Consider the following 14,582-nt stretch of genomic DNA (forward strand, 5'->3'; position numbering starts at 1 on the left):
TATAAACCATTAGTCACTATACATTCTAGTACATGTAATCCCATGTTGAACTAGTGTTGGGTCTCCTAATATATATGCGTATTTATACCACTGGCTGCTGGTAAAGAGTGAGCAAATATTACAAATTTACTAAAGTTAGGAGCAGTATGGTCCTCTGAAACAAGGTGCCCCATTATTTAAACTTCCTCCTGCAGCCTGTGAGTATTAGAGCTGTTGCAGCCACCCAAAAGGTGGATATAGACTAAGGTGTATGTGACTGGCTCAATTTACTCCCTACCCTGCCCCCCCGCCCCCAACAACAAAAAAGCCTTGAGAATCTAGTCATTCTTATCCTCAAGACAAGTCCTCAGAGCATCTTACACTGTTCAATGGCTACAAAGATAAAACTGTTAAGTCTAGATAACTGGGATATTCCCAACCTACACACATTTCAAATAAGACACTGAGGTTAAATTAAAAGAAGAGCAAGATTTGGATCCAGATCTTAATTCTGGACAATCTTAGGAAATTATTTAATCTCACTAAACCTCAGTTTTTTCATCTGAAAAAAATTGCACTAATAATGGTAACTGTCTCTTATGGTTAAAGATTGAGACGATGTACTTAAACTGCTTATTACTACAGTGCCAGATACATAGTAAATGTTCAAAAAGAGGTTAACTACCATTAATATTGTTTTCACCAGAGACTGTGAAACTTATCAGAAAAGGCTTCTGGACAGAATAAATTGATTGCGACACAGTGTACAGGTGAATTAATTCCTTCAAGGTTCATAGATGTTGGGGAGCAATAGGCCATCACTCTAACCAGGTGTAGCAGAGACTATTTTGGGCTGCAAGAATATCATCAAGGAAAGGGATGACTGCAGGTACTGGGCTGTCTCTGAACTTCATCCCCAGTTTTGCTGACTACCTACTCAGGAGGCAGCTCCCTTCACTTATAAAATGCTAGCTTAAAATTACATGACCTTGAAAATTTTAAAAACACATTTAAAAGCACAGAATAAAAGGTAACTTTCATAGGTAGGACTGATCAAGTTCAGCACTTCCATTATAGATATATGACAGTGTGAAAACTTTCTACTACGAAAGAACTAGAAATTCTGGAGACGAGAGCTAGGCCACACTTCATTCTCAAGTGAAAGGATGTGGTAGAAAAGAAAGCAACAGGGAGACCACAAAGACGTTTGTCTCTTCTTGGCTTTTAGATGAAGAAAAAAAAAGTTTTTAGCGAGAGTATAGCCCTTTAATACTGTCCTCCTGAAGGTTTGGGGTTCAAATTAACACCATCTATAAGAACCCCCTCAGCTGAATGAACCTCAGGTTCCATATCACAACTGGATCTGCCATTATTCAGCTAAGGGTATCTGATTACATTTAAGATTATTTCTAGATCTCTTTCTCGAATGAACAACTGCCAATGAACCAGATTACTCCTAAACTATCGCCTATGATTCCTATAATTGAAAGTTGACTCATTACATTCAAATTGCCAGAATATCAAATAGTGCCTTAATGAAGAGGAAAGGCAATTTCTAAAAGTAATCTAACTTTCTAGGAGAATAAATTACCTGAACAGGTACTTTTAATGGTAGAAATAGTTTATTCCATTTATAAACTCTATCTGATCCTAACAAATATTAATTTAAAAGAAGACAAATATCCTTTACACTTAAGTATAAATGTTTGAAGTTTCATTACCTTCTCCCCTGGGTTGCTACTATAGAACATTACACACGGGTATAACTCTGCTGCGTCCACATCTTCAAAAGCCAATTTGGGTTCCTAGAGTGTGGCAGAGGAGAAGAAAACACATTTTTTAAAAAAATATGGAATATCTAATTACATTAAGACTCAAAGCTCTTATGAGACAGAACACAATTTATAAGATCAAATCTCAACCCTGCTAACCAAGAAAATTCCACATATAACTAATGATCCTGATTTGTTCATCTGCTTCAAAAATCTTACTGGGAATTTACTATCTTTCTGTTGTTTCTGTGGTCCTGGTAAATACTAAAAGAACCAAAAGGTATTAGAGAAAAAGCAAAGGGTGGATAACGTATTAATTGAGTAATCAGCACTTAAATAACTGAGTTGAGTGTAAATAAAAAAGAAAACATGCAATGCTTGTCAATGAGTTTCAGTACCTCTCCATTTTTCCCAAAGGAAATGGTTCTGGCTTCCATGTCTAACACACAGGTAATGAAATCTCCTTGAGTAAAACTGGACAACGTCAGAGTCTGTTCTCCATTGTGATAGAGGTTACCACTGTAGGCCCGGTACAGCCACATATCGGAGGTAGTACGGTGGTTAAAGTCATGTACTGGCCAGCGAGAAACTCCAACACACGTGCCTTCATTACCTCTGTTTTCCTTCACAATGTAAAACTAAAATGAAAATGGTAATGTTCACTAATATCCAAAAAACTTGTTTATGTATAATTAACTGTATAAACCAATACTGGGGAATATGCTCACAAGTAACATTGATGCATTTATGGGAATACAATAAGTTCATTTTCAGCCCAAGTGAAAATAACATATAAATGAAACAATTTCATCATTTTATAAAATAAATGAAAATTCACTAGACTAGAACAATTCTAACTCATTAAAACATAGTTACAGTATTATTTGGAGAAAAGAGAGAGAGACAAGTGGGAAAAGATGGTGCTCTGGTGCCTGGTGGGCTACAGAGTTACAGGTGTTATGAAACAGCAGGTAAACTGCTATCTGTTGAGAGAGATAAAAGTTACCTATGGAATTCAAAAGTAATAGATCCAACCATAGGAGAGTTAGTTCACTGACTCCAGTGACTGCTTTAGGCCCTGTTAGCTAAAGTGAGTCAAAAAGAGGATAAAGTTTGTAGTGTGCTCTCTTGTAGGCGGGAAAAGAAAGGGGCCCAAACATCCTTATAAAAAGGCTTTGGATGGGCCAAATAATAAAAATTAACTTGCAGTTGCCTCTCCTCTGGGCAGGAGGGGGAAGAGTTCAAATTTCCCTGAAGGAGAGTTCTGGGTAGATCAAAAATATTAGAAGTTTGTGTTGCTTTTTCCTCCAAGAGGAAAAAAAGATCAATCAGTTCCCAAAGCTGGAGCAAAGCTTTAAATAAACAAAAAAGAAAAAAGAAATGAAAATACAAACACCTCTCTAGATATTTTCTTTAGCCTAGATGCTTCCACTGCTGTAGCAGTGGTCCTGACCCAATGAATTACCCTAAATTCACTGCTAGGGCTTTGAGTAAACCTGAAATCTGAGGGGAAAAGTAAATTTTTAAAAAAAGCATTTGCAAGTGTTCTGTGGCTACTGCATCTGGATGTATGATAAAAATTAATGTAAAATTAATAAATCCTAAGGGATCATCCTGATCAGTGAAAGCTGCAAAAGAAAAATTGTTAGGGAGATCCAACTTCCATGTTTTCTACCACCAGTGGGTAAATTTAAACTCTTTTGAGTACTGGAGACAAAAATAAGTTTCCATAACTGATGATTTTTGCCTCTGGAAAAAGAGAGACCAAATAAAAAGAGTGGTAATCTCCAGAGAGAGATACACAGGTACACTTTCAGAGTTTTAAAAAGCAGTTTTACTTGCCATTGAGTTCTTGTAAAATCTGATATCTGACTCTTAGAGGCTAATGATTTTCCAACCTAAATTTTGACTGGCGAAATTTGGACTCTAAAGACTGATAAGGCAAAAAAACAAAAACAAAACAAACAAACAAAACCACCTACAAAAGTATTACTTGTCACTTTGATTTAAAACACAGCAGTTTGGTCTTACAAGAATCTATGCTTCATTGCTGCCAAAAAAGTTGCTTAGCTTTTTAGAATCCTGAATTTATAGATCCTAATTACCTGGACCTGACTCTAATCTAAAACCTGAAATTATCTGCCTTGGGCTGTTTCAACCTAACATGAGCTATGCTCAACTTAAAAGCAGAAACTGGCCCAATGAACAAAACCTAAATTCTGGGACTGTTGTGGATTTAGGACTCCTCTGTGGGGCCAAAAACTATGAAAATATCATCGATTCTGCTGGACTGTCCAGATCACTTGCAGATACCCCTGGGTAAGGGCTTTTTCTTTTATGGAACCATCTAAATTTGAACTAATTGGCTCCATATTTCTGACAAAGAAAATGATTATACTCCTAACTTGCAATTCCTGCTCAAAATAGAAAGTTGGAGGAAGGCATACCCCAGGGAGTATAACCCTGCCATCCACTCTTAATTAACTGGACTGTCAACCTCTTCTTGGGGACATCCCACTGCTGTTGACTTATGCTCAGGTTTTTGGATTAGTTGCAGTTTGCAACAACAGACTGATAGCTTGACTACATGTCACATCTTTCTTCTGATACACTTATTTTAGTAAGGCCTTTTATTAAAAGAAGCTCTCACAGAAAGAGATTTATCTTTCTAGGCTGCTAACTAGATAAATGATTAGGATAAAAGAGGAGGTTTTTAAACTTTCTATTTTGAAATAAAAAAAATTTTTAACTGGGCTTTTGTCCTGACCAATCTCCCAACTAACTCTTCTGGTTAAGTTGTATGAAAATGTTTTTGTGTGAAAATTCTTTTGTCCTTGCACCCAACCCTTCTGCACAAAAGGTCTAAATGAAGACAAAAAAAATGATGGAAAAAATCTGAAGTTATAATTACTAAATGAGACATACTGATTTTAGAATAAGGGGGGAAAAAAACAAAAACCCAGACCCTTGGGAAGTGTGGAGGAGTGGGGAAGGCATTAATGATCTTTGTTTTTGAGAACTGCTTCTCTTTAGAGGGGAAAAAAATCCATATTGTCTTGAAGGCTACTGTGAGTACTTCATATTCAACCTGACTGCTGAGCCTCCCATTACAAATGACAGGCTGTAAGAAACAGGGGGTGGCTGGCCCCAGCACCTGCACATTTCCAGCACACCTCTAGATGTCATCATGCCCTTCAGGCAGATAAAGTGAAGTCAGAGAAAAACAAAACCATTTAAATGACTGCCTTTAGGCAGTATCTGAGTCCCACTGACTCTAGATTATTCAAACTGCACTGGGAATAGAGAGTGGGGGCCCTCTGGTGGAATGTCACATTGGGGCCCTGTTAACATGTTCTGCTTAACCTGATTAGGGGTATCCTAACAATTATAAACTATTTGTTTCCAGGGATAGCATGTATGCCTTCTAGAATTGTATTTCTTGTGTATACACCCTATCATGACACTACCTGAGCCCTGCACTGGCCAGAGGTGTGCTGTGCTGAACTGATGCCTAAGTGAGTTAATATAAAAAACTTAAAGACAAATCCACATGGCTTTCTATGACAGACATTTATGGTTAATGAGATTTGTTTTTAACTAGCTAAGTCTAAAACCACCAAGGAAGCATAACTGAAGTCAATAGTACAGGCTGGTCTCACCCTGTTGCCTGGCGCCCTACTGATAATAATATACTATATTATTTATAGTATATACTACACACATATATATATGTGTGTGTGTGTGTGTGTATATATATGTATACACACACACACACACACACACACACACACACACACACACACACACTATATAATTTTACTATAAAGAGACTATGGCCAAGAGCCAACGGGGTCAACTGTGATAAAAAGGAATTAATACAGCAGAGATTGCCATCTATAGAAAGGCCTGCTTGCAATGTTGGTCCTTGGCTGGCATCTGGAACTAGAATGATAACCAGTTCCCTTCAGTGATAAAAACTTTACAAGAAGGGTAGCTCATTGTGCCTAGACTGTTTTGTACAACGTTATAGTTTAACATAAACACCTGCTTTCCTTCTGGGAATCTAAAATTTTAGTGTATGTCAGAGGGTGACCAGCACCCAATAAAAATCTTGGGCATGGAATCTCTAATGGGCTTTCCCAGGCAGAAACATCACATCATTATTGTATTTTCATGGCTGAGTATGATCTCTGTGATCCCTCATGAGAGGGATTATCATAATTTTTTAACTGTTCATTTAAAAAAAAATTTTCAGGTAACTTTAGAAGACATTATAGAAGTTACAAAAATAATAGAGTTCCTGTATACCTTCATTCAGTTTCCATTTATGTTAACATCTTACATAATGATAAAACATTTACATATGATTTTTTTTTTTTTTTTAAGTAGGCTCCATGCCCAACATAGGGCTTGAACTCACAACCCTGAGATCAGGAGTTGCATGCTCTACTGACTGAGCCAGCCAGGCGTCCCTACATATGATTTTTAAAAAGTTTTTGATACACATTTTTGGTAAGAACATTTTTTGGTAAGGACTAAAACACAAAATGCTAAAAACTACTTGGAATTCTACATACCTTCCACTGATAGCATCCAGAAGTTACTCCAGTTGATGCCAATCCATATCCTTTTCCTCCACTGCCATGAGTTAAAATCTGTCCATTCTCCACTAGACAACACTGAGCTTTCTCTGGATCAAAGGATACTTCTTGTATAGGAAGATTCTCATCTTCTTCCTCTAACTCTCCCTGCTTCTACCAAAAAGGAAGCTGGGTCAGTATTTTGGAATAATTCAGATCTCAGTTAATATATATTCTAAGACTCTTTGGTTTTATTTCACAAATATTTATTAAGTATCTACTATGTACCAGGTACAATGTAAGCAAGGAAACTCAATGATAAATACAGCGGGGTCCATGCATAAAGCTTACGGTCCAATTAGGGTCAAAGAAATAAGTACCACCAGTACTGTGGAGAATAACAAGAGTTACATGCAAGTATTGCAGAAACAAAAAGGTTTAAGTGTCTAAACATGCTTGGGAAAGAGAAGGAAAGCATTCAAAAGAGGAGGATTTCTGAGGTGAGTCCTAAATGATGAGGCATTCAGCAGATGGTCAAAGAAGAGGAAGACATTTAGGCAGTATATAAACTATGGTGCCAAGGCATGGAGGTACAAAAGAGTTCAGTGATCTATGGTAATTGTAAGCAGTGTGGAATGTCTAGAGGATGAGACAGCAAAAAAGGAGGCTAGAAAGAGAAAAGAGAACATCATGGAATGTCTTGAACACCATTTTAAGTTTGAACCTAACAGCTAACAGGGAGTGCCTACACAAATTTATATAGAGAATCTCTAATCAGATCTGTGCTTTAGAAACATTGTTCTACCAGGTGTATATAGGATGAAGGCAGAGAGATCAATCAGAAGATTATCACAAGAGTTCAAGTAAAAAATACTGAGAACTTGAACTTATTAATTCATTCAATGAGTATTAAGTATCTACTACTATACCAGGTCCTATATATTCAGCAGTATATTAGATAGATAGAGATAAGATCTCTGATCTCACAGAACTTATATTATATATGTTACATATTATATATTATATATTAATTAAAAAATATGATATATATTATATTTATTAACTATAATATGTTATATTTTATATATATATTAGAACTTACATTTTAGAAGGTAGAGATAGAAGATAAATAAAAAATATCAGGTAATAAGTGCTATGTCAAAATTAAAGCAAATCATGTAACAGAGTATGTGACAGCTAACTCTAGATTGAGGATAAGGAAAGGACTCTCTGAAGTTATCATTGAGACCTGAATAGTAAGAAGAACTTGACATCTGAAAAACCTATGGGGGAAGTACTCTAGGTAGAAAGAATAGCCATGCAAAGCATAAACGAAGGAACAAACTTAGTGTGTTCAAGAAACAGGAAGAAGGCAAGTTGTTCTGAGTGTAGTGAGCAAAGGGGGGAGAACGAATAGTTCTAGATTTTATCCCAAGAATGATGAGAAACCAATGGAAGGTTTTAAGCACAGTACCAACAAGCTATGACTTACAATTTAAAAGATCATTCTAAATCCCATGCAGAGAAAGGACTATAGGGAATTAAAAATGAAAACAAAAAGGCCATTTAGGAGACTACTGCATAGTCCAAGTCAGAGATGATAGTGGCTTGGAACAGGGTGATGGCAGAGAAATGAGGAGGTGGGCAAATTCAAGTTATATTTTACAAAGGAAACAATAGGACTTGGAGATTGTATGGAGGGAGAAAATGGGGGGCGGGAGGGTAGTGGTGACAGAAAGAGGATAACACCTAGGTTTTTTTAGTCAAGTCACTAACTAGGAAGATAGGAAAGCTGAGGAAGGAACAGGATCTGATAGAACTAAAAATGCTATGAAGTGTGAGATGCCTACTAGACTATCATTCAAGTGGTAAGGCAAGTAGAAGATGGATATGGTAGCCCAGAATTCAGGGAAAATGTTAGAACTGGAATTAAAAATTTGGGAAGCAACAGCATATGTGTCTGAATAAGGTTTTGCTGGGTGAAGGAAAGGGAATGGGGATGATGGTGAGAAAAACAAGGGGTCTTGGGAGGCCTGGGATAATCTAACACTTAAACAGAAGAGGGAAGAACCAATATAAAAGAATGAGAAGAGGTCACTGTACTGAGATAGAAGGAAAACCAGAAAAAGTGTGGACTCAAAAAACCAAGAGAAAGATTGAGGTAGCTAAATGAATGGATTTAAGAGCTATATAGGAAGTAAAATCAATGGGGCCCAATGACTACGTGGATCGGGAGACATCAGGAAAATCCAGAATTCCCAAGAATTCAGGTTTGAAATGCTATGTGAATGATGGTGCCATCAATTAGAAAATGGAACAGGGAGAAACGTATAAAGATTTGATGGGGAGACACCTGGGCTAGCATTTAAGTTTGGAAGGCACTGCATACAGGTGAAAATGGTCCCGGATATACTGAGGCTGTTGGAAAAGCTAAGACTGGAACTCTGAGGGCCAGCAGTGTTTGGGATGGAGGCTAGGAGAACGTGGCACCAAAGAAGAGATGCCTCTAGAGGGAACCAAGGATAGGCAGAGGACTAGCGATGTAGAATAAGGTAGTTTCGAAAACAATAGAAGGCTAGAGTTTCCAGAGATGGAGTAAGATGTGGACAAAAAAGTGTATCCTATATTTAGCAATTGGCACTTACCTTTGTCATTTAATTTCGGTGCTCTGATGGAAGATCAACAATTGAGTTGAAGAGAAAATGAGAACTAAGGAGTGGCCCCAACATGTATAAAATTACTTTTTTGAGAAGCTTAGCAATGAAAGAAAAGACAGGAACACGGGAGGCTTCTTGGTAAAAAGGAGTTTGGGAGGGTGGGAATTAGAGATGTTTATAAGCTGAGAAGAAAGAACCAGTGGAGAAGAAGAAAGTGCAGAGAGAATATGGAGTAACTGGTAGAACCAAGTCCCTCAGAGAAGAAGGGATCCAGAGACAGGAGACAGGGTATTTACTTGTGTGGTCTAAAAATACCTTTTTGGAAGAATCGCTTACCTGTAACTTTATTTCTTGTTCTTTTTCCTTTATCTGAATAGCATGTTTGGCCTGAGCAATGGGTGTCTCCCACATACAGTCCGACAGAAGGGAAAAGAGGCGTTCAACAACCTATTTATTGAAGGAAAAAGAATGATGAAATTTGTAAAGGTGATTTTAAGTAATATTAGAAAAGATAAACCATGTAAGTAATACTAAGTCACATGTAAAATTTCATCATACCAAAGTCAACAACTACTTTCAGTGGTTGGCTGTAATTTAAATATCTTGTTTCTAGAAAGATCGTTAATCCACTAGAAAGTGGGTCCCACTACCCTCATGTTTCTTCGCTACATGGACCTCTGATGAAGACACACAACCTCACACACTTCTCTCTCTAAACGCCCAAACCTAGGAAGAAATTCCACAGATCTTCCTTTCCTTCTGACCTTTTAAGTATTCACTATCTCCCTACTCCTCACACCCATAACTTAATTTCTCTTTCTCCTTGCTTGGAAATTAAATAATAAAGCAATTTCAGAAGGAGAAGTCTAGCTATTAAATAAATGATACATTTACAACTGAAGAGACTATAATTTAGATTTTGGAAAAATAATGTTACAGATGTGAAAAGTATCTTCTAATAGCTTTAAAAATAGAAACCTGAGCCATTTGATCATCTTCTACGCCAGATTCACAAGCTGGTAGCACAGCCTCAAGGACATGAAGTGCAAGGAGCCTTGTTCTTAGGTTACCAACGAGAGGAATACCTAGGGAGGGAAAAGACATTTTCTTATTATCAGTGTGACTTAAATTCAAAGTGTAACTGAGGGGCGCCTGGGTGACTTAGTTGGTTAAGTGTCTGACTTTGACTCAGGTCATGATCTGATGGTTCGTGAGTTCGAACCCCATGTAGGGCTCTGTACTCCAGCTTGGAGCCTGGAACCTGCTTCGGATTCTGTGTCTCCCTCATTCTCTGCCCCTCCCCTACTTGTGCTAGGTCTCTAGCTCTCTCTCTCTCTCTCTCTCTCTCACATTCTCTCTTTCTCAAAAATAAACAAACATTTTTTAAAAAGTGTAAATGGGGCACCTAGGGGCTCAGTTGGTTAAGCGTCTGACTTTGGCTCAGGTTGTGACCTTTTTGAGTTGGAGCCCTGCATCAGGCTCTGTGCTGATAGCTCAGAGCCTGGAGCCTGCTTTGGATTCTGTCTCCCTTTCTCTCTGTCCTTCCCCCACTCTCACTTTCTCTCTCAAAAATAAACATTAAGAAATTTTTTTAAAAGTGTAAATGAACTTCTTGAATAAACATATTTGAGGCTCCTAAGCATTTATGGGTGGAATGGACAACACTTCAACCTATTATCACAAGAATTCTGGACTCAGCCCAGACCCACTAATGTACATGAATATTCATGTTTACGTCTCAGTTTTTCTGTATATAAAAGGGAACAGCACTATAATAACTACCTGTGCCAGGTACTATGCTATGCATTTCACACACATTAACTCTATTGATCTTTATAAATCCTACATCACATCCCTGTTTTACTGATGAGGAAAGTGAGGCTGAGAGAAGTTAAGTAATGTGACCATAGCTCAGCAGAGGCAGAAGAAGAATTTTAAACAGGTCTGTTAATCTCTAAAGCTCAGGTTTTCATATCCTTTCATTGCTTCTCCATCCATGCCTTGACTGCCTCACAGAGACTGTTTGGATTAATTGGGAGTAAGCAGTTTGTACTTTTCTGAAGTAAGCAAAAGCAGAGTCAGAATAATGATGCTCTTTTTTATACCTACTACTACAACAAAACCAGTTAAAAATAAATGAATATCTGGTTTTTTCTTTATGCTCCAAGACTTTAATATTACATAAGGTTCACCTTATTAAATGAGAAAAAAGCCTGTTATAAGTTATACGAGTTAAGAAAAACTAGCAAAGTATATTGACAACGTATACATATAAAACAACATGTACCATGGAAAATTAAATTTGTTTTAGCCTATTTAAGAAAGACTAGGGATGATAAAAAAGTTCCAGAATGGAGAGTAGTAATGGTTGAGTAACACTGTGAATATAGTGAATGTCACTGAATTATACACTTAAATAATTAAAAGCTGTACATTTTATATTTTACACCACTGCAAATTTTATATATATTTTACCACAATTAAAAAAAAAAACTGGAGGGTGGGGCACCTAGGTGGCTCAGTCATTTAAGTGTCCGACTTGGGCTCAGGTCATGATCTCATGGTTCATGAATTTGAGCTCCACATGCCTCTCTCTCTCTCTCTCTCTCTCTCTCTCTCTCTCTCTCTCAGTTCTCTGCCCCTCCTCTGCTTGTGCTCTCTCTCTCTCAAAATAAATGAATAAATTAAAAAAAAAAAAAAAAAAAAAGACTAGGAAAGGACTGACAGTAATCTATGAAGGCTGACCAGACTTTTAGACTAAGAACCTGGAGTTAAGCTTATTACATAGAGCTCACATAGACAGCATACAATCAGAAGTTACAATCAAGACAACAGAAATCATGTTATGATTATAGAGAACGGACAATCAGACCTGCATTTTGATAATCCAACAAGTGACATCAAAATCTGCACCAATTATTAAATAGGATGTTCTCTGCTTATTTTTATTATGGTAATCCAAACAAATAGAGCCAAGTTCTCTTTAGATTAAATCCATAATCTAGCCTGGTGCTACTTTCTATTAGTTCCTATCAAATTTTACTCCTGAAATTGGACTTTTCTATTGACCGAGTAAGTACTCAGAAAACAAAAGTCTTGAAATCAAGGTCAAATATTCAATGTTGTTAAAGTGTGGTATTATCTGAATAAAATACACGTAATGTATAAAAACACTCTAAAATAAGGCAAAAGTCATATACCTGAAGAACACTTCTGAGATGCTATGTTTAGAAGCACCTCTGTCCATTTTGGGGAAGCCATTTTTGATTGAATTGCTTTTGAAGATACAACTCTGCGAAGAAAAACTAAAAAATCCCCCAGATGCAGTTCTGCTGCATGTTGTTTCCTAAGAGCAGCTGAAGAGTAAAGAGAAAAGTTTACATTACAACCAAAAATCAACAGGAAAAAGTCATACCAAGTAACTTGCATTTAGATTGTAGTTAGCCCAAACCTAATTCAAAATCTAAGTTGTCAGTTGGCTGCTGAATTTTTAAAACTTAAAGAACACCATGGGGAAAGGTCAGAAAACAAAGCCGAACTTAAAAACATTTTTTACATCTGTGTACAATAATAGTGAGGTTGCTAGAACAAAGTATGTGTACTTGGTTTTGTGCATTTTTTTTTTTTACTGCTATTTTAAAATGCAACAGTTCTCTATCCAAGTCTACAGTTCTATGAGGTAGAATCTGAGAGAAATGGTCTGTGAACCCCCTAAAGTTGTATGAAAACTGTGTGTACATCTGACTAGTAAAAGAGTTCACAACTTGATTCACATTTTCAAAACGTCTGTGACCTCCCCCAGCCCCATCAAATTAAGAATCACATCCCTAAAGAAGACTTTGTGTTTTCAGATTCTACAAAGAAACACATTTCTAAGGCTGTGTCTGGTTTGCCTGAGCACCAACTCCATGTATATCTCTTATATAAACTTGCTCTAAGCAATCTTCTCGGTTTTTCCACCAGTATCAGTACCGGCTTCTCTCCTGTCGCCCCTCTCATAGTTTCCCTCCACCCTGTGCATTTTTAGGCCAAAGGACTATCTGCTCTTCCTGTAACATACCACGTTCTATCATCATCCATCACCTTTCATACCCTCTCAGCCTGGCAAATCCTCAGAGCCAAGAGGAAGAAGTATGCCAGTGAGGCAGTTGCCCAGAATATCAATCTCTATAGGGCACTAAAACATACAAAATCATAATGATTTGGAGGCAAGTATTATACACAGCATTCCTTTCAGGGAGATCCTGGCATGTCAAATTAAGGAATACACAGACGAGTCACTTAGAAGGAGACCCCCGCACCAAGGGCACCACACTTAAATGGCCAGCAATCTACTTTCACAGACATCTTGTCATAACTAGAGGACATCTGTTCTGCTGAGATGGGTGTGCATGTCTATGACAGAATTAGAACGCTGGTGACAATGAGAGACAATTGTACTCCTCTGCTACAATTCCTCTACATGGTCCTCTACCTCTTCTTTACTTAAATGCTAATAAGCAAATATTTTTATAATATCAGTTTGAAGAATATAAAGTTATTAGCCTGAGCTGGATACCCACATACTACTCCAACCCTGTTCCTACACATTCTTCAAAATCCAGTTCAAGAGCTACCTCTTCTATGAAGCCTTCTCTCTTGGTAGAGATCCTTGGGAAAATCTGTTATGAGGGCTCTATCCTACTCCCCATCCTCCCTCCCAGCAAGTATCTCTGTAACATGATACTAAATTAGTTAATTAGTTAAATTAATTAAGTTTGGAACCTTAAATAGAAAGATGGTTAATACAACTTGGAGATGGTATGTGTTTCAGTACCAATACCAGTTTGAAATCAAAGGTACACCTTACTTTCAGTTAAGTATTTTAGAGTGTCTGTGGGGTTTTTAATAGCTGGCCACCGTTGACTTGCATCAGTCTCACTCCCAGCCATCCCCATGAATAGAGATGGTGCAACAGCCCTCTCTCTAGGACGACCTGAGGGGAATGGATGTGAATCCCATCTGCTCTTACACCTGCTGAGATGCACTTACGGAAGAAGTGCTTCTTTCTTTACTAGATATGGAAGGGCCCAGTTTTCCTAAGGGGCCTATAAGTTGAGAAGTAACTCTATTAGATCTTCCCTGCTGTCCATATGTGTAGTACTCAGCACAGAGTGGTGAGAAACTATTACCTTAATCACCCTGTATCCCTCACTGGATCTCAGAAAAACAGGAGGAGGCATTAAAAGCTTGTTTATTTTACCATGCCTTGTGAGTCTGGCATGGTCTTTGTAAAAGTACCACACTCTTTATATAAACAGGAAGAAGGAATGTGACACAGGGGTAGCCCCTCAAACCAAAAGCTAGTCCTTAATTAGACTCATATATCCTCCTAGATTCTGACTTAAGAGATTTAGCTATTTCTTCTGAGCTTCTTGTATTACAGTGTAATTATTTGTTGACATGTCTGCCTCTCTGGTTACCTTAGAAGGTCTCTAAGGGTAGAGACCATGTTTTATCATTTTTGTATCCACAGGTATTTCCTCTACCAACCTATCTACACAATATTATTTAAATATTACTTTATTTAATTTTAATATTTAGTACAGTATTCC

General features: G+C 37.5%; 1 protein-coding gene across 9 annotated transcripts in view; it reads right to left on the reverse strand.

The window, feature by feature from the left end:
- The window catches only part of HERC1 (HECT and RLD domain containing E3 ubiquitin protein ligase family member 1), a 190,220-nt gene that overhangs the window by 61,961 nt on the left and 113,677 nt on the right, over nt 1-14,582 (reverse strand). For 8 of the 9 annotated variants that reach the window (XM_040492922.1, XM_040492920.1, XM_040492927.1 and 5 more), the window contains exons 31-36: nt 12,189-12,344; nt 9,967-10,073; nt 9,325-9,435; nt 6,329-6,505; nt 2,150-2,389; nt 1,701-1,784 (exon numbers count right to left, since the gene is read on the reverse strand). In XM_040492922.1, the coding sequence (XP_040348856.1) occupies nt 1,701-1,784; nt 2,150-2,389; nt 6,329-6,505; nt 9,325-9,435; nt 9,967-10,073; nt 12,189-12,344 (875 nt within the window). The remainder of the gene's footprint in view (nt 1-1,700; nt 1,785-2,149; nt 2,390-6,328; nt 6,506-9,324; nt 9,436-9,966; nt 10,074-12,188; nt 12,345-14,582) is intronic. The other variant, XM_040492921.1, reaches the window with a different exon arrangement.

The sequence above is a fragment of the Herpailurus yagouaroundi genome, unplaced genomic scaffold, assembly GCF_014898765.1.
Source record: "Herpailurus yagouaroundi ecotype Mexico unplaced genomic scaffold, PumYag 184, whole genome shotgun sequence".
NCBI lineage: Eukaryota > Metazoa > Chordata > Mammalia > Carnivora > Felidae > Herpailurus > Herpailurus yagouaroundi.